The 23623-nt window shown below is 40.0% G+C and overlaps 1 protein-coding gene across 1 annotated transcript in view; it reads right to left on the bottom strand.

The window, feature by feature from the left end:
- ncor1 (nuclear receptor corepressor 1) overlaps window positions 1–23623 on the bottom strand; it is a 237649-nt gene that overhangs the window by 114799 nt on the left and 99227 nt on the right. The window contains 2 exon segments of the mRNA XM_051931234.1: window positions 17993–18094; window positions 21735–21789. Of these exon segments, the coding sequence (XP_051787194.1) occupies window positions 17993–18094; window positions 21735–21789 (157 nt within the window).

Raw genomic sequence — 23623 nt, 5'->3', positions numbered from 1 at the left:
ATAATAAAGAAAAAATAGTTGCTGCTTTTATTTCAGAATGACTTTTTTATATATATCAGAATGTCTTTTTTAATAAAATAGTACAATAACTGAAAACAAGACAATAAAAACAGTACCAAAGCATAGACACCAAAATTGTGATATCAGAATTAATTCATTGGGCCAATTTGTCAACATTAAGCTTTCCTTGTTTTGGTTACTAAATGTCTCTTTATAAGCAATAAGCAAGTATCATTATTCACTGTTCTAAATATAAACCTTATTAACAAGCTTTCATTTATTCAACAGAGAAGTACTTTTATCAAATGTAATAATGTGGTTAAAACTGCAGCAGCGGATATTTTCCATATAACGACATACCTGCACATTCATCAGTTGTTGGGTCAAAAAGCCCTTCTCTTTCGAAATTCCCTGCTAAACCCTCTCATATGGTATTAGGTGTTAACCTCACATAAGGCTATAGAGGATAGAAAGGCAGCACTGCAGAGCTCCTCTGAGAAGCTTTCTGACCCAGCTCCATACATATTCCAAGAAACTGTGTCATCCTGCCGCTTAGGCTGTCTGAAGAATCACCCATCTCACATGCACACTCTAATCTAGTTGGGGTCACTCAAGGTAATCTCAGCTGTATGCCTTATTGACTGCTATTCGTAGCAGCACAAGTAGTCTCCACCTTGTCAGATCACTGGACTGTGCAGTCAGCTGAATAGATAAGGGGAGAGAGTAAACTAAATGAAAAAAGGTGCCCAAAAAAAAAAAAAAAAAATTTAAGCTGACACAAACATTAAAATTCCCCAACACCAGAATGTCTCTCTCTTGTACATTTAAAGCTGACCGAATTATGAAATCATTAAATAGTACTATTGTGTAGTTAATTTGTCAGTTTTACAGAGCGAATTTAACATAAAAAAGCCAACAATATATCTTATGATTACAGAACCAGATCCTGTGTTGGGGGCAGTAATACTCAAAAAATAATATCTACTTAAACATTCATTTTAAATTTATAAGATATCACATATTAATTTTTAATTTTGTTTTTTCAACTGCTGTATTTTCTCACAACATTTATAAACATATCACCATCTGCATAAGAACTCTATATTCTACAAGACTGTGCGTGTTGAAAATGGTGGTCAGTAACACAAGGGCAATCTAAGGAACTGTTTTTTCTCGGTTCCTCCTTACCATATACTTATCATTTTTAAGTGTAACCCCAAATTATACCATCTGCAGAGTTTTTCTGACTTCTGTCTATATTTTATGACTTTATAAAGAGGCAGCGGTGGACTTTGTAATGAGTGCCATTCTTTAACAGTTGTAGTAGGTGAAAGTCTTGATGTTTTATAAATATCTGGGGGTGGAAGAGGTCTTTATGAATAGTAGACAGGATTAGGTAGAATATACAGAGAGGCTGTACACAAATAACCACAGAAGATTCCTGTCAGGAATGGTACAGCCTCAGGTGTGTTTAACAAGATTCTCAAGATATACTACCAGTCTATAGAGGCCTGCTGGAAAGTAACACAAGCTCAGAGAATACCTTAAATAAACTGATCAGGTAGGTCAACTGTACTACTGGACTCACCTTTGACTCACTAGAAACAGTGGAAGAAAACAGGATGACAGCAAAATCAGATGCTATCCTGACTAATTCTACCCAATCCTTGACAGCACCCTTAGTCTCTGGCTCATTTTCACCATGATATGCTAAAAAGTGCTACTGGAGTTGTATTTTGCTCACAGTCAGGGTATTAAATATCTCTTCCTATTGTGCTCTTCTTCAGCCTTACCAGTTATAATAGACCCAAAGGCACAGAGGCAATATATTTTTTTTTTTTTAGAAGTGTTGATCAATGAAATTCGGAAAAGCGTTTTTTTATAGTGAATTTGCCGAGTTTTCCAGTGACCTCGTTCACTGAATTTTTACCTGAAAGTGTGTCACGAGGCTGGCTTAGAATTACTATCCCCCCCCCCCCCCCCCCCCCCCAAACCCCCACAGAGTCCTAGCAGCCGTGTTGGATGGGTATGTCGCTACTCTTCTCACCTGATCTGCACTACCCACTCAATTCTGTACATGCATAGCTTTCTGCAAGCAAACTCAACCTCACACTTTATGATGCTGCCGGATCTGCTCCATAAATGTATGAATAATTTATATAATCTACATGTGTGAGTGATGTCACTATAGAGTAACTTTAACCCTTAAACCGCCGGAACCCAATGCAATTTGCCAGCACGCTGAACCCAAGTATATTCGGCAAAGTACATTCGTTGAACGCCGCAACCGACTAAATTTGGTTTCCAGTGCAATTTGGAAGCACGCCGGAGCAGAGTATATTCTGCAACATACATTCACTGAACTCCGCAACCGGCTAAAGTTGTTTCCCAGTGCAATTTATCAGCAAGCTGGAGCGGAGTATACTCTGCAACGTATATTCATTGAATGCTGCAACCGACTATAATCGTGTCTCAGTGCAATTTGCCAGCACACAGGGGTCAAGTATAATCGGTGACGTACATTCACTGAACGCCGCAACTGGCTGATCAGTCAGTGCAGTACATCCGATGAGCAGCCAGCTCATGACCACTGCTGCTCCCTGCAGCCTCACTGTCTCTGGGATTCAGCCGCTGCACTAGACTAGCCTGCAAGAATCAGCGCTTACCTCTGTGTGGTTGCATGCAGCCAGTTCAAGCACAGTTGGATCGGTGATTTACTGAATTTCACCAATGGCATCAGTTGCACCTTATACATATAATAATGGACTGTTGCGTGTTTTTTTTTTTTTTTTTTGAAGTTTTTACAGTTCATTGGTAGTGTGTAAAATGATCAGTGTTGCAGTAATTGTGATGCTCTTTACACGAAAAAAATGTGTTCCGTTAAAATTTCACATTTTCTTTGTGAATTGTGACGTTTACTTAAAAAGTGCAGCAAAAAAGTATTTGGCTTCCAGGGGTGAATTAACCCCCAAGTATGTGGAGGTTTAAGGGTTAAAATGCATATATGTAATGTACAAGTCATTTTTCATGCAGTTCTCCAAACCCATTTTTAGCAGCCATTTTACAAGTGACTATAGAAAGTATCTACATACAAACATTAAATCACATCACAATTGTATTTTCTGTAAGCAGCATAGAATAACAGTCATGTTTTTAATACTTTATTTCTTAATTTTTCACATATCTGTATTATTTGTAGTTGCTCAGTTGTTAAAGTTTGTCATATGCATACATTAGTATTCAACTGAAAGAGTGTACAAGTTTGATCTTATCCCTTCAAAAAATGATACCCCTTTAGGTTTTGAAGACAAAAGGTGTATTATTGTTTATTAATGTCACAAATCATATGAAATACATTGTAACAATCTGAGGTACCACGGAGGAAGGACCAACTTAAGCAGCTATTTAATTATCCTTGAAAGGACTGTTTATTGTCCCTTTAAGAAAGGACACTGATCAACTCCACTGTTAGGATCAGAAAACGCCACCCTTCCTCTTTAAGGTGGACTGCTGTACTCATGGGCCTTTGTGCAACACCAGACACCTCCTTTCCTTTGCTGAGTTCCACCCAGACTGTTCAACCTGCCAACTGTTAATCACACCTCATCTTAAGCTTTTTCAGTGCACATGGCTCTGCCTTCCCAGTCTGCAGAGACTCATGTGCCCCTTCCCTCACAGGTCAAGTCACTACACTAACAATGAAAAAATACAAATTTTAACAAAATGAGACGGTGTTCTACTGACATCCGATTCCACCTCCAACAATTATTATTATAGCATGCATTTTCTGCAATGCACATACAGTATTTATATAAACTCAATTGCTTAAAAAAAAAAAAAAAAAAAGCACTACCAGTTTTAGAAAATGTAACAATATTTAACTGCATTACACTACTGAACTGCATGTGAACCCTGAAATTTAGCTATAGCAAATTGAAGCCTGTTATGCCAGTACAACTACAGAGATGAAAGGCCACATGTTGCACTGTGGCAGTAGGATAAGTAACAAAGGCAGCTTACACAAGTGCCTTTTTACTCTGGTGAAAACTTACATTTTACATATGTACACCCACATCATATGAATACTGAATGTAGTGCCTTAATTGATTGGTTAATGACTCGCATCACACCAGCATGATGGAGGAAAGCTTGGCTGAGATATTCAGACCTATGAGCCAGTTCCCCGAGAAGTAACAATAGGTAGCTGATATAAAAAGACAAAAAAAAAGTTCTTCAGTGCAAATACACAGTACTAGCCCTCATGAAAGGGAACTAAAATAGGTCTATACATCACAGACATCATTTTTGAGGTTTAATATGTTAGTCACAGGAACAGAGATTACCACTTGGGACATCATTTACTTTGCTTTACTTTAGGTTTATTTGTCATATATAGGTTAACACAGGGTCAACATTACAATGAAATGTGTATAACGAGAAAAACAAGTCACTCAGCCTAGATCCAATAAAGCTAAAAATATTAAAAAAAAAAAAAAAAATTACAAGTTAAAAATAGACTAGCCATATAAAATAAAATGTGTACGTTTTAAAAGAAGTTACAGAGCAATATGAGTTGAATGAGCAGCAAATACAAATGACAGTTATTGCACAGATAATGTTTTATAAGTACAGATGCATATTCCATAAAGTGCAGATGCATGTTCCAGTCAGTATTCAGAGTGTGTACAGGTACAGTTTGTGTGTGAGTAGTGCAATGTAGATGTAATGCAATGTAGGTGTAATGTAAGTGTATGTAATTGTTCAGGTGTTACTGTTCAGGAGTCGAATGGCCTGGTGGTAAAAACTGTTCTTAAGTCTTGTAGTCTGAGCAGCCAGACTTCTGTATCGTCTGCCAGACGGTAACAAGGAGAACAGCTGGCGTGCTGGATGGTTGTGGTCCTTTATGATGCTGCTTGTCTTACGCAAGCACAGATGGAGGTAAATGTCTTCAATGGCAGGGAGACTCTTGCCCGTGATGTGCTCTGCTGCCTTCACCACTCTCTATAGTGATTTCTGGCTGCTGGCAGAGCAGCTCCCATACCAGACGGTAATGCAGCCCGTCAGCAGACTCTCAAGCACACTCCTGTATAAGTTTGAGGTGATGTTGGCATTCATGCCAAACTTCCTCAGCCTCCTCAGGAAGTAGAGCCGCTGGCGAGCTTTCCTGACCACAGCGTCTATGTGAAGGGTCCACGAGAAAATCCTCGGTGAGGTTTACTCCGAGGAACTTGAAGCTGTTAACCCTTTCAACTTCTACGCCGCTGATGTAGATGGGCTGGTGTTCTCCACCTTGCTGTTTCCAATAGTCCACGATCATCTCTTTGGTTTTGTGGACGTTAAGAGACAAGTTGTTATCCAGGCACCAATTACTCAGTGCCAGCACCTCCTCTCTGCAGGCCGTCTCATCGTTGTCAGTGATAAGCCTATGATAGTTGTGTCGTCTGCAAACTTGATGATGGTGTTTGTGCCGTGTTTTGGAACACAGTCGTGGGTGAACAAGGAATACAAGAGGGGGCTAAGCACACAGCCCTGCGGCACTCCTGTGTTTAAAATGAGTGATGAGGACGTGTGTTTGCCAACTCTCACCACCTGGGGCCTGTTTGTGAGGAAAGAGAAAATCCATCTGCAGATGGTCGTCCCCAACCCAAGGTCGTCAAGCTTCAAGACGAGTTTTGAGGGGGATGATGGTGTTGAATACCAAGCTGTAATCTATGAACAGCATTCTTACACATGTATTTCCTCTTTCCAGGTGGGTGAGGGCAGTGTTTATTGTTAGCGCAATGGCATCCTCTGTAGATCTGTTTGCTCTGTAAGCAAATTGGAGAGGATCCAGCGTGTCGGGGAGGGAGGAGCAGATGTAACCTTTGACCAGTCGCTCGAAGCACTTCATAATGACTGATGTCAGTGCATCCAGGCGATAGTCATTCAGACAAGAGACCACTGGTTTCTTTGGGACAGGAATGATGGTGGATGCCTTGAAGGAAGTGGGGACCACCGACTGCCTCAGGGAGAGACTGAAGATGTTGGTGAACACATCTGCTAGCTGGTCAGCACACACCCTGAGGGCACGGCCTGGGATGCCAACTGGTCCCAGAGCTTTGCGAGGATTGACCTTTTTGAAGGACCTTCTCATGTCAGACGTTTCAAGGATCAGGGTGACAGACTCACTGCCCCCTTGAGGATATAGCACCTGTTCTTTGTTGGCTGCATCAAAACGAGCATAGAAGGTGTTGAGCTAGTCTGCAAGAGATGCAGTGGGCTGAACACTGACTGTGTTTTTCTTTTTATAGTCAGTGATGCAGCACAGTCCATTCCACAGGTGCTTGGTGTCAGAGCTGTGGTAGCTTGACTCCACTTTGTCCCTGTAGTCCCATTTGGCCTTCTTGATGGACTTCCGGAGGTCGTATCTGGCAGTTTTGTATGCATCAGAGTCCCCTGAGCCAAAGGCAGAGGTCCGCGCCTTCAGCTTAGCCCGAATCTCTCCATTTACCCAGGGTTTTTGGTTAGGATATATGCAAATGGAGGTTTTAGTGACAATATCGTCAATGCACTTGCTGATATATCCTGTGACAGAGTCTGTGAATTCATTGATGTTGCCATTAGCTGCATCCTCAAACATCTGCCAATCAGTTGTTTCAAAACAGTCCTGTAAGATCCCCTCAGCCTCACTGTCCCATTTGTAGATGTCCCTGTAAACCGATTTTTCCTGTTTAAGTCTTTGTTTATATGCGAGCAGCAGCAATATAGAGCAATGGTCTGCTTTTCCAAAAGCTGGTCGAGGGAGGGGTTTGTAGGAGTCCTTGAATAAGGTGTAACAATGATCCAGTGTCTGATCACCTCTTGTGGGGGGAGAGATGAGCTGGTAGTATTTAGGGAGAACTTTCTTCATGTTTGCTCTGTTAAAATCTCCCAACACAATAAATGCTGCTTCTGAGTTAGCGCTCTCTAGTCCACTGATAACATCATACAGATCATCCATAGCCGAAGCTTTATCAGCTTGTGGGGGGATGTAAACAACTGAAAGGAGAACTGAACTGAACTCCCTCGGGAGGTAAAAGGGTCTAACTTTAATGGTCAGCAGCTCGAGAACCGGTGAGCAGTGCATTTTTAAGACACACATATCCGTAGCCCACAAAGAGTTAACCATAAAGCACACACCCCCTCCCCTCGACTTGCCTGAGTCCTTCGTTCTGTCTCCCCGATAAACTGTGAACTCATCTGGTGTGACTGCGCAGTCAAGTACGCTGGGCTCCAACCACGTCTCTGAACGCCAAAACGCAGCAGTTCGTGATGTCTTTTGGTGCTTTATCCTTGTGCGCAGCTCATCTAATTTGTTGTCCAAAGACTGAACGTTAGTGAGCAGGATGCTAGGTAGAGGAGGCTTGTTGTTTCTCTGTCGGGTTCGGCACAGAACTCCGGCGCGTTTCTCCCTCTTTGTTTTCCTTCGCCTTCGCGCGAGTAAACAAAAGACTCCAGGCAGTACAGTGTCCACGATATCAAAACTGTTGTAAAATCCGAACTGGCTGATGAACGTACTTCCAAGAGTGTTTGCCGGTCATACTGAAAGTGTGATAAAGTAGTAACGCACAAGAGAGTGAGTAGTAAGAAAATAAATAATAACTTTTTGCCGAGATGACTCAGAGCTCTCGTCGGTGCAGCCATTTTACGGAGCAGCCATTTAGCTGGTTTGGATCCCATTTCCCCATTTATTCATGTGTGTTCCCAAGATACACGATTATGTACAGTATATGCAAGTATTCCAAAATCTGAAAACTGCTGAAATTCAAAATACTTCTGGGTCCCAGGCATTTTGGATAGGAATATTCAACCTGTGCCTACTTACAAGATCTACCTTCAATTTTCCCTTCCCATTCCTTTCAAAAAATACTGTTTTCATAAGACAATTTCAGGGATATTTGTTTTTTTTTGTGCTTCTGAAAATTACCCTTCTGAATGATGTTGGTCAGATTCTGGAGCCCAGAATTAAACAAGTGCTACTGATAATATGACCTACTAAGTGCTAGTTATGTTAGTTTTATTACTGTTTAACTGTAACTGGATGACTGCAGTATTTGTAAAGGTAAATCCGTCTACTGTACAGTTCTGTACTGCTATGTCTCCCGCAATGCTAGAATGTAAAATACCGATGTTACATATGTACTGTAATTCATGCAAGCACGTTTTCTTTGGTATGCTCTGTCGTTTTTCTTTATTATAAGTAGAGTAAATACATAATTTCATTTAATTAAAATACAGTAAAATGTACAGGTACTCACCAATGATGAATAATATTGACGACGATGATGATGAAGTAGCTGTGCAGTATGATGCAGAGGATTTAAAACTTCTCAGGTGGCGTCTCTTCTTCAGGCGCTTCAGGAGGAGTCGTATCTTTGGACCGGTCTTCTACTGGTGGGGTTTCGTGCTGGCTTTTCTTTATACGTTTCAGGAACATTGTGATGGGAAGTTGCTACATTGTCTCCTGTAGCGAACTGCTGGTACAATTTCCATGCTTTCTCACGAATGATGTTACTGTCCAAGGGGATGTTCTTCTTCCTGCAGTAGGTGATCCACAATGCCAAGGCAGATTCCATCCTGACAATATTTTTATTCCCAAGATACACGATTATGTACAGTATATGCAAGTATTCCAAAATCTGAAAACTGCTGAAATTCAAAATACTTCTGGGTCCCAGGCATTTTGGATAGGAATATTCAACCTGTGCCTACTTACAAGATCTACCTTCAATTTTCCCTTCCCATTCCTTTCAAAAAATACTGATGTTACTGTCCAAGGGGATGTTCTTCTTCCTGCAGTAGGTGATCCACAATGCCAAGGCAGATTCCATCCAGACAATATTTTTATTCCCAAGATACACGATTATGTACAGTATATGCAAGTATTCCAAAATCTCGTCGTTACCTTTCTGGCACTATCACAGAAACGTACAGATACGGTACTTCAGATTGCTGCATCGTTCTTCTTTATGTAGTGTGCGGTACTTTCATTAATGCCATAGTGGCACTCTACTGCAGCATAACTTTTAAGTTCCCGGAGCAAATCCAGTAGTTCAACCTTCTCCTGGAGTGTTTTAAACTTCTTCTGGTGCTTAGGCTCAGTTCCAGAAGCCTTAGAAGGTACAGGGTGATTCGGCGACATCTTGTGCGTTTAAGAATAACAAAATGAATACAATAACAAAATGGAAAACACGAGGACACTCAGCTGGAGTCGCGTCACAGGGCAGCAATCAATCAGCAGCAAGGAGAACGAATAACGCTCTCGGATTGGCTACTTTCACCATCTCAACCCGCGTTTCCCTCAGCGGTTGCTTCCTGTTCTCTCTACAGCACAGTATTGCCACGAAAAAAGTCATAAAAATTGTGGAGGATATTTGTGCTTTCCACTAACAATTAATAGATTGGTTCTAAGAAATAATCTGCCAATGACGGAGTCCGCGAACCCTGAACCGCGACTTTGCGGGGGTCTGCTGTATTAAGCACGATCTCTTGTTCATATAATGTACATTACACCTTTAAGATATGGCTTCAATTTCTTTTAGGCCTATTTTTTTGTTTTCAGTTAATTAGACCACTGCAATGCATCCCTAACTGGTCTATCTAAGAAAGTCAGCCATCAATTGCAGTTAGTTCAGAATGCAGCAGCAAGAATTCTAGCTAAAAAAACAAACTGAGTACATCTCACCATATTTTGTGTCATTACATTGGTTACCAGTGTCTTTTAGAATGGACTTTAAAACACTACTAATGGAATATAAAGCATTAAAAATATTGCTCCTTCCAATATTTTGGAGTGCCTACACCTACATTCCAAAATGTAACCTTAAATCTAATAGAACTCTGCTCTTTACAACTGGTGAGGCTGTTATTATGCAATAAAAATCTGGGATATTTTACCAACAAAGATATACTAAGCTAACACTGTAGATGATTTTTTAAAACTCCAAAAAACCCAATTTTTAATTTAATCTTCTTGTAACTATAATTTAGTCTACCATAAATAAAACAGATATCCTTAGAATTATGATATACTTCAAGAATCTGCAGTCTTTATTAATCTTTACTTTACCATGTTTTCTTTTCTGTATTGGTGTTCTGTACCACTACAACCTGAACAAAGTCCTGTGCAGTCACCTGTAATGTTTGAATGTTGAAATGAAAGCAGAAACTCTAACCTGTCATGAGACCCACTGCATCAAATCCTCAAAAATAAAACAAAGAAAAAAAAAACAACACAACCACCAAATTTGACAGGCATACTTTAAAAAAACCTGCAACCTGCTATAATGAAAGACAGTTACATTTTGCTTCTTAATCATATAGGAGATGATGAGGTGGTCAGAAAAGTGGTCTCCAAGGCTGCTAGAAAGACAGTGGACTGTTTCTCTCCTCAATGTTCTTTCATGTACTGTGCTTAAGGGAAAGCATGGAAAATTTCATGGCTTGGATTTCAGCAACGGACTGCTGTTGTTGCATCTTTACATTAAAATCCCACATACAGTAGTTTAATATAATGCAGGAAAATTCTACTGCTCCTTCAAGTCAAAAAGGGCACTCCTTATTGGCAATTTTATTCCATTTTGGATTTAGTTCAGTAATAAAAATATGTGATTCCTGGTTGCTTTGAGTGTGATGATGTGACAAGTCTACTGTGAGCTAGTCTATTCAACTGCATAGTCTTGCACAAGTGAATGAGAGCTAGAAATGATAGGAAATGTAATAGCCTTATAATAGAGCACCATACACAACCCCAATCCATCTTACTAACCGAAGGTTGTAAACCGGATATGGACGCAGGGCACATCGAGGCGCACGCGCATTGCCGCACTACAGCGCATCACACGGCATAAACCGGATATGGACACAGGGCTGAACTTGCTGTGCTCCACTCTGCCAGCGGTTGGTGTCAGCAAGGCAACGGAATCACGTCTCCACAAAACGAGACCGCTTTACTACAGATGTGCGTATCTAATTAAATGATATGTCCCCAGACGCACCCACCCTCCATGATAGAGAAAACAAAAACGAGAGGATTCAGCGCGCAGGGCTGAACTTGCTGTGCTCCACTCTGCCAGCGGTCGGTGTCAGCAAAGGCAACGGAATCACGTCTCCACAAAACGGGACAGCTTTACTACAGATGTGCGTGTGTAATTAAATGACATGTCCCCAGACACACCCACCCTCATGATAGAGAAAACAAAAACGAGAGGATTCAGCGCATATGTGAATCATATTACAGTATTACAGTACGGAAGCCCCAGATGTCCAAACTACACGGCGTAAACTAGATATGGACGCAGGGCTGAACTTGCTGTGCTCCACTCTGCCAGCGGTCGGTGTCAGCAAAGGCAATGGAATCACGTCTCCACAAAACGGGACCGCATTACTACAGATGTGCGTGTGTAATTAAATGACATGTCCCCAGACGCACCCACCCTCCATGATAGAGAAACCAAAAACAAGAGGATTCAGCGCATAAGTGAATCACATTACAGTATTACAGTACGGAGGCCCCAGACGTCCAAACTACATGGCGTAAACAGGATATGGACGCGGGACGCAGGGCTGAACTTGCTGTGCTCCACTCTGCTAGCAGTCGGTGTCAGCGAAGGCAACGGAATCATGTCTCCACAAAACGAGACCGCTTTACTACAGATATGCGTATGTAATTAAATGACATGTCCCCAGACGCACCCACCCTCCATGATATGTCATCCGTCCAGATATCGGGCGGAACAGAAACTGATAGCCATTCTTAGATATCTGATTTGCTGGCGAATCGCGGTCTTACTAGTAAAAGAAAGAATGCTTTGTCCTATAAATCCATCTAACAATTTTTTATCTGGTTTCTGTTCATAATGGAGATTACCTAATCCGCACCACATGTCATTCCAAAATAGAATACATTTAGTGTTTCAAGGCATTCTCATTATTGAGACATTCAGGTGGTTCAGTTCAGAAGAACAAAGCATATGTCTCAAATGCAACATTTAATGCATTCATGGAAGAGAATAACTGCTGAAAGACACAGTGAGCAGAAACTGTTAACACTGTATACTTCATTAGTGAAAATGAATCTCAATAGCAAATTTGTGTCATTAATTAGGTTTTTGAAGCCAAAATAAATTCCATTAGAGTAACAACTAAATATGTTGTTGCGACACATATTTGAATGGTATGATAGCAGTCTCCAGTTAAAAGTAATTACTGCAGGTATGGTCAGTCTGATTCAATGGCTAATTTTAGGTTAATACATAAGTAATAATGACAACAAAATCTGACCACTTGTGTGGCAGGCTGAAAACAGAAAAAAAGCCATTGAACATGAGTTCTGAAATACTTGATTAATTTTCAACCAACAAATTTGATTTCAGAAAGTTAGCCACAAAATTGGGACAAATACAGTAATCCCTTGCTATATCGCGCTTCGAATTTCGCAGCTTCACTCTATTGCGGATTTTATATGTAAGCATATTTAAATATATATCGCAGATTTTTTGCTGGTTCGCGGATTTCTGCGGACAATGGGTCTTTAAATTTCTGGTACATGCTTCCTCAGTTGGTTTGCCCAGTTGATTTCACACAAGGGACGCTATTGGCAGATGGTTGAGAAGCTACTCAACCAGAGCGCGTATTACGTATTAAATAAAACTCCTCAAATATATTGTGAGCACGGGGGCTGTTCACAACCCTAGAGGATACGGCCGCTCCTCAAAAAACGTTGAAAGATTACCTTCACATTGCTCTCTTCCTTGCTGGGCTTACATATGGCTGCTTTGTCAAGCGATATGCTTCCCGCACTGTGCTTCGCAAACGTAAAAGATCAAACAGCACGTAATGATTTTTGATTGTTTGCTTTTCTCTCTCTTGTTCTGACATTCTCTGCTCCTGACAGAGGGGGTGTAAGCAGGGGGGCTGTTCGCACCCCTAGACGATACGGACGCTCGTCTAAAAATGCTGAAAGATTATCTTCATGTTGCTCCCTTCTGTGCAGCTGCTTTGTCAAGCGACATGCTTCCCGCATGGTGCTTCGCATACTTAAAAGCTCGAAGGGCACGTATTGATTTTTGATTGTTTGTTTTTCTCTGTCGCTCTCTCTCTCTCTCTGACATTCTCTGCTCCTGACGGAGAGGGTGTGAGCAGAGGGGCTGTTCGCACACTGGCCCAGAGGATACGGACGCTCCTCTAAAAAATGCTGAAAGACTACCTTCACATTGCTGCCTTCCTTGCAGCTGCTTTGTCCGATGGTGCATCGCATACTTAAAAGCCAAACAGCCCTACTGATTTTTGTTTGCTTTTCTCTCTCTCTCTGACATTCTCTGCTTCTGACACGCACTCCTTTGAAGAGGAAGATATGTTTGCATTCTTTTGTGAGACGGAACTGTCATCTCTGTTTTGTCATGGAGCACAGTTTAAACTTTTGAAAAAGAGACAAATGTTTGTTTGCAGCGTTTGAATAAAGTTCCTGTCTCTCTACAACCTCCTGTGTTTCTGTGCAAATCTGTGACCCAAGCATGACAATATAAAAATAACCATATAAACATATGGTTTCTACTTCGCGGATTTTCACCTTTCGCGGGGGGTTCTGGAACGCAACCCCCGCGATCGAGGAGGGATTACTGTATAAGAACAGTGTTGGGTGTGGATGTTGAAACATTTGAAATTTGAATTATTTGACTTGTCAATAAATATAAACATTCAGTAAGTATTATTAAGTAACAATTACCTTCTCCATATACTGATGCAAAAATAAATCTACCAACAATGAATGCCAAAAACCTGATAATCTTACAAACTAGATAGTGTACTGCTACAAATGAATCTAGTTTGTGTAGATGAAAATATCAAGAATAATCTTGGTATTTTTAGCAATTCTTGTAGCAATAATATTTTACAATTTCATTATTAGCACTGATTTTATACATTATTTTTCAGCTACTAAACAAAATTTTGCTGAGATTTAGTCAAGTGTACATCTATTATAATAAAAAAATCCTGGGATGAGAGGCGACTTTTTCAGAGATACTGTACTTCATGTCCCGCGAGACGAGACTTTGTGCCAAGAGATTTAATCACGGCCGAGGCTAGAAATAAAAGACAAAATAGTAGATGACAATGAACGTTGTAAAGAATTAAAAAATGTTGGCATGATACACATGCAGAGCAGTTTAGAGATAAAGTACTAAAATTCGAAAGTCTCAAAAAAAATAATAGTAAAGATCGCATTAGCGCAAACAAATGGAAATTATTACTCTGTGAAATAACGGGACAGCGAAAAGGGATTGAATATATTGTTCAACTTTAAACTAAGTCGGAGACTTGTAGATCATCTAATTTGCATTGCCATCAGGGAAAAGTAGTGCAGGCCGGGGGGGTTGGCGAGTGAAGCCACCTAGTGGTAAGATCATGCATTCCAAGATGATCATATCACACTTTACAAATCTTACATGAAATCCCTACCAAAGCATACAAAATTCCCCCATAAGTTGATACAACTGGGGAAAATGATCACCATTTGCTACAAGTGAAACCTCAAACCACAGATTTACTTCAATCCAGATGTTTCAGGCATGTTTTCACCAAATGTTGAAGAGAATTTTACAGGTACTGTTTTAATCAACTATCAAAACAACCAGTTTGATGCTAAATACAGTCATGGCCGAAATTATCGGCACCCCTGGAATTTTCCTTGAAAATGCACCATTTCTCCCAGAAAATTGTTGCAATTACAAATATTTTCGTATACACGTTTATTTCCTTTATGTGCATTGGAACAACACAAAAAAACAGAAAAGAAGCCAAATCTGTCATCATTTCTCACAAAACTCAAAAACCGGGCTGGACAAAATTATTGGCACCCTCTACTTAACTCTTTTAGGGCTAATTTTTTTTTTGTTTCTTTTCTCCCAGGGCTGAATATTTTTCCAAAAACTAACATTTTTTAAAAAAGAACACAAAGCAATTGTTTAACATATCAAATCAACAAAAAATATTTACTTTTGACAAATGTTACTGTCTTGCATGTTGTATGAGCCTGCATACTCTTATGATTTCACATACATATCACATACATTTTACACAGCAAAGTCTGATCTCGCTCAAAGCAGCCAATTCAGTCATTGCCACACTGTACTCCTTACAATATGTGTTGCTTTGGTGCCTATTTTTCAATTGTCTGTTGCTGCATTTTCTCACATATATTGTTAGTGTGTACTGTAGAGAGACAAGTCACCCATTTGCCATCGTGTCATGCCACTGCCACCAAGTTTTCTGCCTGCATGAAAACCGTATTGTCACCTCTTTTCATCTTCTGAAACTTTATGGACTTTATGTATGGCATTATTGCCTGGCTCACCCCATGGGATTTGCTTCTGTTTATTACAGAAGTGAATAAAACTTTGCAGCAGCGCGTACCTAAGCCACCAGGGGACAAAACACGTTTCGACCAATGCTCCCTGAAGTTATATCACCAGTTCTGTCCCATCTCTATTTGTAATGCCACAGCATGCTTCATCTCGTCTTTCGTTGTGGGTTTCCACTTTGAAAAACGAGAATGCGATGCAAACGCAGCCCACGATTCAAAAAAAAATCTCTGCCTACCTGTTTGTCTCGTCTGACAGTAGCTGAAAAGCAGCATCAGGAGAGAGCAGCCTGAAGTACAGCAGCTGGTGATCTGTCGTGTCCAACAGCAAGCCATGCCGTCTTGTAAACTCCGGTAGCCAGATCGGCTCTCAACGGATCAATGTCTGTGTATTTATCCCATGCGAACCTTGCCGTAAATGCATCGGCTGCGCGAAGGCACTCAACTGGCAGCAGATCCGCTGGTGCGGCATCGGCTGGTGTCTGATCAGCTGATGCCTGCTTCTCACTCTCTTGCTCGATCTCCTGATCACTGCCAATAAAATCCGATTCTGAAAAATCAAGAGTCCGACTCCGCGATAATGCGCAAAACATTGTCTGCCGAGTGTTTTCTTTTCTGCACTTGCTTCGCTGCCTTTTCACATGTCGGTGCCATCTTGCCATTGTTTACATTTCGCAACTCACACACACGCAAAGTTTAGTTGCCGAGTCAACGAGTCTAGCATTCCTCCAAGCACAGAGGGAATGCCTGTGACGTGACAGTGAGATTTGTCGCCATTAACAGCTAATTGTCGCCCCCTATCCCTTAATGTCGACTTTTGTCGACATTTGCCTTCAACCCCTCCTGTCATCAAAAGTAGACATCCGCCCTAAAAGAGTTAATATTTGGTTGCACGCCCTTTGGAAAAAATAACTAAAATCAAGCACTTCCTATAACCATCAACAAGCTTGTTACACCTCTCAACTGGAATTTCCGACCACTCTTCTTTTGCAAACTGCACAAGGTTTCTCAGATTTGAAGGGTGCCTTCTCCCAACAGCAATTTTGAGATCTCTCCAGAAGTGTTCAATCGGATTTAGATCCGGACTCATTGCTGGCCACTTCAGAACTGTCCAGCGCTTTGTCTTCAACCATTTCTGAGTACTTTTAGAGGTATGTTTGGGGTCATTGTCCTGCTGGAATACCCATGACCTCTGACGCAGGCCCAGCTTTCTGGCACTGGGCCCTACATTGCGCCCCAATATCTTTTGGTAGTCTTCAGATTTCATGATGCCTTGCACACAGTCAAGGCATCCAGTGCCAGAGGCAGCAAAACATCCCCAAAACATCTTAGAACCTCCACCATGTTTGACTGTAGGTACTGTGTTCTTTTCTTCGTAGGCCTCATTCCGTTTTCTGTAAACAGTAGAATGATGAGCTTTACCAAAAAAGCTCTACCTTGGTCTCATCTGTCCATAAGACGTTTGCCCAGAAGGATTTTGGCTTCCTCAAATACATTTTGGCAAACTCCAGTCTGGCTTTTTTATGTTTCTGTGTCAGCAGTGGGGTCCTCCTGGCTCTTCTGCCACAGTGCTTCATTTCGTTCAGATGTCGACGGATAGTTTGAGCTGACACTGTTGCACCCTGAGTTTGCAGAACAGCTTGAATATGTTTTGAAGCTGATTGGGGTTGTTTATCCACAATTCGGACTATCCTTCGTTGCAGTCTTTTATCAGTTTTTCTCTTACGTCCACGTCCAGGGAGATTAGCTAAAGTGCCATGTGTTGTGAACTTCTTGATTATGCGCACAGTGGACAAAGGAACATGAAGATCTCTGGAGATGGACTTGTAGCCTTGAGATTGTTGATATTTTTCCACAATTTTTGTTCTCAAGTCCTCAGACAATTCTCTGCTCTTCTTTCTGTTCTCCATGTTTAGTGTGGCACACTCAGACACACAACAGAAAGGTTGAGTCAACTTTTCTCCATTTTAACTGGCTTCAGGTGTGATTGCTATATTGCCAGCACCTGTTTCTTGCCACAGATGAGTTCAAACGAGCATCATACAGTATGCTTGAAATAAAACGATTTACCCACAATTTTTAAAGGGTGCCAATAATTTTGTCCAGCCCATTTTTGAAATTCTGTGTGACATGATGTCAGATTTGGCTTTTTTCTCTGTTTTTTTTGTGTTGTTCCAATGCACATAAAGGAAATAAACATGTGTATACCAAAACATTTGTAATTGCAATAAGTTTCTGGGAGAAATGGTGCATTTTCTGGGAAAATTCCAGGGGTGCCGATAATTTCGGCCATGACTGTACCTATTTGCAGGTTTAAGGATAACTAATCCCTACATATAGTAAATGATTTAGTAATTACACATTATAATTAAACACTTTATAAATTGCACGTGTCCTTCGATTAAGGTGACAGTATGCTTTGAAAGGAAAACCTGTCAATAAAGAATGTATAGTTATTGCCAATTTGCCTCAAACAACTATGAAATTCAAACAAAACCCAAAAAAATACCAAAAGCAAACTGGTAAAAACGCACTGACTGTGGAAAAACAACCTGACTGTGGAAAAACAACAGCATTGAATTACATAAAGATTTACATGTAAAATGTACTGACCTGATTCCTTCCTCTGCGTCGTCCATAATTACGCCTTACTAGTGTTTTATAATTTTCATTTTTCTTTGTTAAATAGTAATATAAAACACAGTCTGAAACATTCTAAAATATAAAAAACAAAGGATAAATCAGTAATTTAAATAAACATTACAATCAATGACCCATTTCTTTTGAGATTTCTACTACTCTTTTTACAGTCTGAAACATTCTAAAATATAAAAAACAAAGGATAAATCAGTAATTTAAATAAACATTACAATCAATGACCCATTTCTTTTGAGATTTCTACTATTCTTTTTTATAGAATACAGTGATCCCTCGCTATATCGCGCTTCGCCTTTCGCGGCTTCACTCCATCGCGGATTTTATATGTAAGCATATTTAAATATATATCGCGGATTTTTTGCTGGTTCGCGGATTTCTGCAGACAATGGGTCTTTTAATTTCTGGTACATGCTTCCTCAGTTGGTTTGCCCAGTTGATTTCATACAAGGGACGCTATTGGCAGATGGCTGAGAAGCTAGATTGCTTACTTTTCTCTCTCTCTCTCTCTTGCGCAGACTTTCTCTGATCCTGACGTATGGGGATTGAGCAGGGGGGCTGTTCGCACACCTAGACGATACGGACGCTCGTCTAAAAATGCTGAAAGATTATCTTCACGTTGCTATCTTTTGTGCAGCTGCTTCCTGAAACGACATGCTGCACGGTGCTTCGCATACTTAAAAGCTCGAAGGGCACGTATTGATTTTTGACTGAAAAACAAACTCTGTCTCTCTCTCTGTCTCCCTGCTCCTGACGGAGGGGGTGTGGGCTGCCGCCTTCAACAGCTTTGTGCCGCGGTGCTTCGCATACTTAAAAGCCAAACAGCCCTATTGATTTGTTTGCTAGAGATTGTTTTCTCTATGTGACATTCTGTGCTCCTGACACGCACTCCTTTGAAGAGGAAGATATGTTTGCATTCTTTTAATTGTGAGACAGAACTGTCATCTCTGTTTTGTCATGGAGCACAGTTTAAACTTTTGAAAAAGAGACAAATGTTTGTTTGCAGTGTTTGAATAACGTTCCTGTCTCTCTACAACCTCCTGTGTTTCTGCGCAAATCTGTGACCCAAGCATGACAATATAAAAATAACCATATAAACATATGGTTTCTACTTCGCGGATTTTCTTATTTCGCGGGTGGCTCTGGAACGCAACCCCCGCGATGGAGGAGGGATTACTGTATTAACAAAAAATGGTACTGATATCCTCATATTCATCTCAGATATACAAAAATAATTTAGACGAGAAAAACTATTAGATTGCATTTGATTAAAGAAATGCCCTTCTGTGTAGGTTTAATCAGTGATAAAGAAGAAAAGCTGCAATTAAGACTTTCCTAGTAAGAGTCAGAATGAGCAAAAACAGAAGTGTGCTTAGTGTGAGCAATCATGAGTGGATATAACAATGATAACAATCAAATTCCATTTATAGCACTTTTTCTAATCTACTCAAAGTGTACAGACAGTGGGGAACCACTTGGACCATCAATTTGTAGCATCCACCACGCACTAGTATGCTCACCATACATTAGCTATTTGGTGGTGAAGGGATGAGAGAGATAGTTAGCCAATACAGGGAAAATAGGGGAACCAGCTATATTTAAAATATATTCTCAGTTTTCTGTTAATCTAATAACACAGCATACATCATTACTCCAAATACTTGTTGCTGTACAGTCAACCCTTCCTCATAATTGAGGTATGCACCCTCCGAAACACTGAAATAAATCTGTTCATTTACACATTCAGTTAAAATCTGTTCCCATCTGCATCTTTATTTTTTCTGTCAAATAATACAATGACTAAGCAAAGAAAATATGAATGTAACTATTCACGAATTTATACTGCAAAATTGCAATACTGTGTTCAAACCTCAGGTGCTCAAACTCCAGTTCACTGATAAGCATCTAAAACTAGAATTGGTAAAAATTTGTCTTCACAAGCCTGCCTTTTTAAATGCTGGTAAAGGAAACAATATCAAGATTTCTTCATAAAACTCAAGACATTTAATGGGCTGGTTTCAATCAAGTCAGAGCTTTTATTATAATATGATATGTAACCAGACCAATTGCTTCTTTACTGCTTACAGTAAATTTCTGTCTGTTTCATGGTAGATTACACAAAATGTGTGAAAACGTAATATGCTGCCCTAACTTAGTGGTGTTTCAAAATGATTGTGCCATTCCTGCATAGTCCTGCTATGTCATAACAGACGATGCATTAGAAGCTGAACACAGTGCTCAACTCCATAGTCTTTTGAGACTGACAGATGCCTACCTGGATCTAGCTTGGTCTTGTTAATAGGATATTAAATGTAGCTTATTAATTAGATTAATGGGAACAACAGTTAAGGAGAATTGGTTTTATTTATTTACTTAAAACTGAATTAGAATAACACAAAAACATTAAAATCATCAAAGTATTACTGAGATCAAACAGTGCAAATATGCAAATAAGAGTAAACCTTTTCAAAGTCGCCTACAGGATTTACACAAAAAACTGCACTAAGATCAACAAAACTATTATAAGGAGAGCATTTTAAAGACACTTACCGTTAATGTAAAAAGATATAATTCCAATAGGGATAAAATACTAATCATAATTGAACAATGGGGCATGAACATTACAGTCTGGATAGACATAAACTGCTCTGCTGTGAGGGGAATTGTGAAGCCTACAAGCAAAAACAAAAATCTAACATACTATACTATAATGTAAAAATCTAAAGTTCTGTCAAAATACTGCAGGTCAGGTTGGGGAGCAGCGCGTTACCACACCCACCACACAACGAAACAGATTCTGGTTGGCAACCCTGCAGGAAGACATGTAGTACAGTCCCAGGAAGCAAATTCGATCACATGTAACTAAGTTATCTCATTGTAACCAGTGTTTGCCGCACACGCTGTACTGCTGCACTCTGGCTTGGAATTCGATTAATCTCTGAAGTTTCTGTGTTGTGACACACTATGTGCCACTTCTTGAAAACCGCCACCATGGAATATTGAAACCACACTGTACTCCTAATCTAATCAGCTATGCTCCCTTTAAGCTATGGCTGTACACTATTTTCTGGGTACATCATAGCACTTTAGAACTGCTGTGAAGCTGTTATTACACTGCTCACTTCTCTTCCCATGCAGCATTTCTGAAGAATTCCACAGCTGTTATCTCACCTTTCACCCTTTGGTAATGCAACTGCTACTCACGAAACTCCACACTTCAACATCCCAAGCCATTGCTCATGTGTTGGTGTATTGCAGAGCTTGATACCCATTTAGTTTTTTTAAATGTAGAGGGAGGATTTATCCCCGATACCCACTGACCTAGATATACCAACCTGCCAAATTTCAGCTTTTGACCTAAACAGGAAGTAGTGTTTTTGTTGAGTGTGTGATATATGAGTACTGAGAAAAGCGCTATATAAATGTAATGAATTATTATTATTATTATATATATTATTTGTTTAGCACCATACCACTAATGAGTAACTGTGGGTCCCAAACCACTTAGGAACTTTTAGGACTGCGGCTGCTTTTCTCCCAAGCTGGAACACCTCTGGAATAATCTTCCTATTTTTATCATGGTCTTCTCCTTTTCCTTTATGTTGCTTCCATGTTTTGAGACAATAGGAGTCAAAAATTATGGACAATTCAGATCTGGCAGAAAAAAAATATTGTTTTATCTGCAATTTGTACAACTTACCTTTCTTTCTAGATATGATGCAATAAGGCCAAAATTTTTGGGATGTTGAACAAATCTGAAAGAAAATACCAACAGAATTAGTTCAATTGTATTCAAAAACAAAGTATGGCATCAAAGGAAATTAAGAAACTATTATGCACACTCTAGCCATATTTTACCCTCAGTAATTCTGTTTATTCTGCAGACGCCATTTTGTTGGGATACCAATTAAAAGCAGAGCACAAGAAGCTTAGAACTAGTTAGTCCAATGGATCGATGTAAACTACAATTTAATAAAAATCACACTTGCTTGACTGTTATTGGGTTAGTACAGCTATAAGTCACATGATAAAATTAGGCTGCACAAGGCTTCTGTTAACATGAGAACAATGTTAGATACACTATCTACAGAAAAACTGGGGGTCATTTTAAAAATTCACAACTACCTCTTTCAATACTAGAGTACATTCATGTAGAATTTCTTTTTATGTATAGAACATTGGAAATATTTTAATTTTTTAGTTTTGGGTTGCTTGTAAAGCATCAGAATAATTGAAAACTCAAATAACATGGTATTTGAAAACAATCCTTCACAAGAATATGATTTTCTATGTGCACAAGGTGACAAAGAGAAAGTGGACCAGAGAACACTTTACCAATACAGCACATAACTTCAATAGGAGATATTATATTGTATATTATATATACAGTACTGTGCAAAAGTTTTAGGCAGGTGTGAAAAAATGCTGTAAACAAAGAATGCTTTCAGAAATATAAATAATGATTGTTTATTGTTATCAATTTACAAAATGCAAAGTGAGCGAACAAAAGAAAAATCTAAATCAAATCAATATTTGGTGTTACTACCTTTTGCCTTCAAACCAGCATCAATTCTTATAGGTACACTTACACAAAGTCAGGGATTTTGTAGGATTCTAGTCAGGTGTATGATCAACCAATTATACCAAACAGGTGCTAATGATCATCAATGTCACACGTAGGTTGAAACACAGTCATTAACTGAAACAGAAACAGCTGTGTAGGAGACTTAAAACTGGGTGAGGAACAGCCAAACTCTGCTACCAAGGTGAGGTTGTGGAAGACAGTTTCATGTCATGGCAAGATTGAGCACAGCAATAAGACACAAGGTAGTTATACTGCATCAGCAAGGTCTCTCCCAGACAAAGATTTCAAAGCAGACTGGGGTTTCAAGATGTGCTGCTCAAGCTCTTTTGAAGACGCACAAAGAAACGGGCAACATTGAGGATCGTAGACGCAGTGGTTGGCCAAGGAAACTTAGTGCAGAAGATGAAAGACACATCAAGCTTATTACCCTTTGAAATCGGAAGATGTCCAGCAGTGCCATCAGCTCAGAACTGGCAGAAACCAGTGGGACCCAGGTACACCCATCTACTGTCTGGAGAAGTCTAGCCAGAAGTGGTCTTCATGGAAGAGTTGCAGCCAAAAAGCCATACCTCCGACGTGGAAACAAGGCCAAGCGACTCAAGTATGCATGAAAACATAGGAACTGGGGTTTAGAAAAATGGCAGCAGTCAAAATTTGAAATATTTGGCTGTAGCAGAAGGCAGTTTGTTTGTCGAAGGGCTGGAAAGCAGTACAATAATGAGTGTCTGCAGGCAACAGTGAAGCACGGTGGAGGTTCCTTGAACATTTGGGGCTGCATTTCTGCAAATGGAGTTGGAGATTTGGTCAGGATTAATGGTGTTCTCAATGCTGAGAAATACAGGCAGATACTTATCCATCCTGCAATACCATCAGGGAGGCGTATGATTGGCCCCAAATTTATTCTGCAACAAGACAACGACCCCAAACATACAGCCAAAGTCATTAAGAACTATCTTCAGCGTAAAGAAGAACAAGAAGTCCTGGAAGTGATGGTATGGCCCCCA

Source organism: Erpetoichthys calabaricus, chromosome 8 (assembly GCF_900747795.2).
Source record: "Erpetoichthys calabaricus chromosome 8, fErpCal1.3, whole genome shotgun sequence".
NCBI classification, from domain to species: Eukaryota; Metazoa; Chordata; class Cladistia; order Polypteriformes; family Polypteridae; genus Erpetoichthys; species Erpetoichthys calabaricus.
This window is presented reverse-complemented; position numbering and strand designations above follow the sequence as displayed.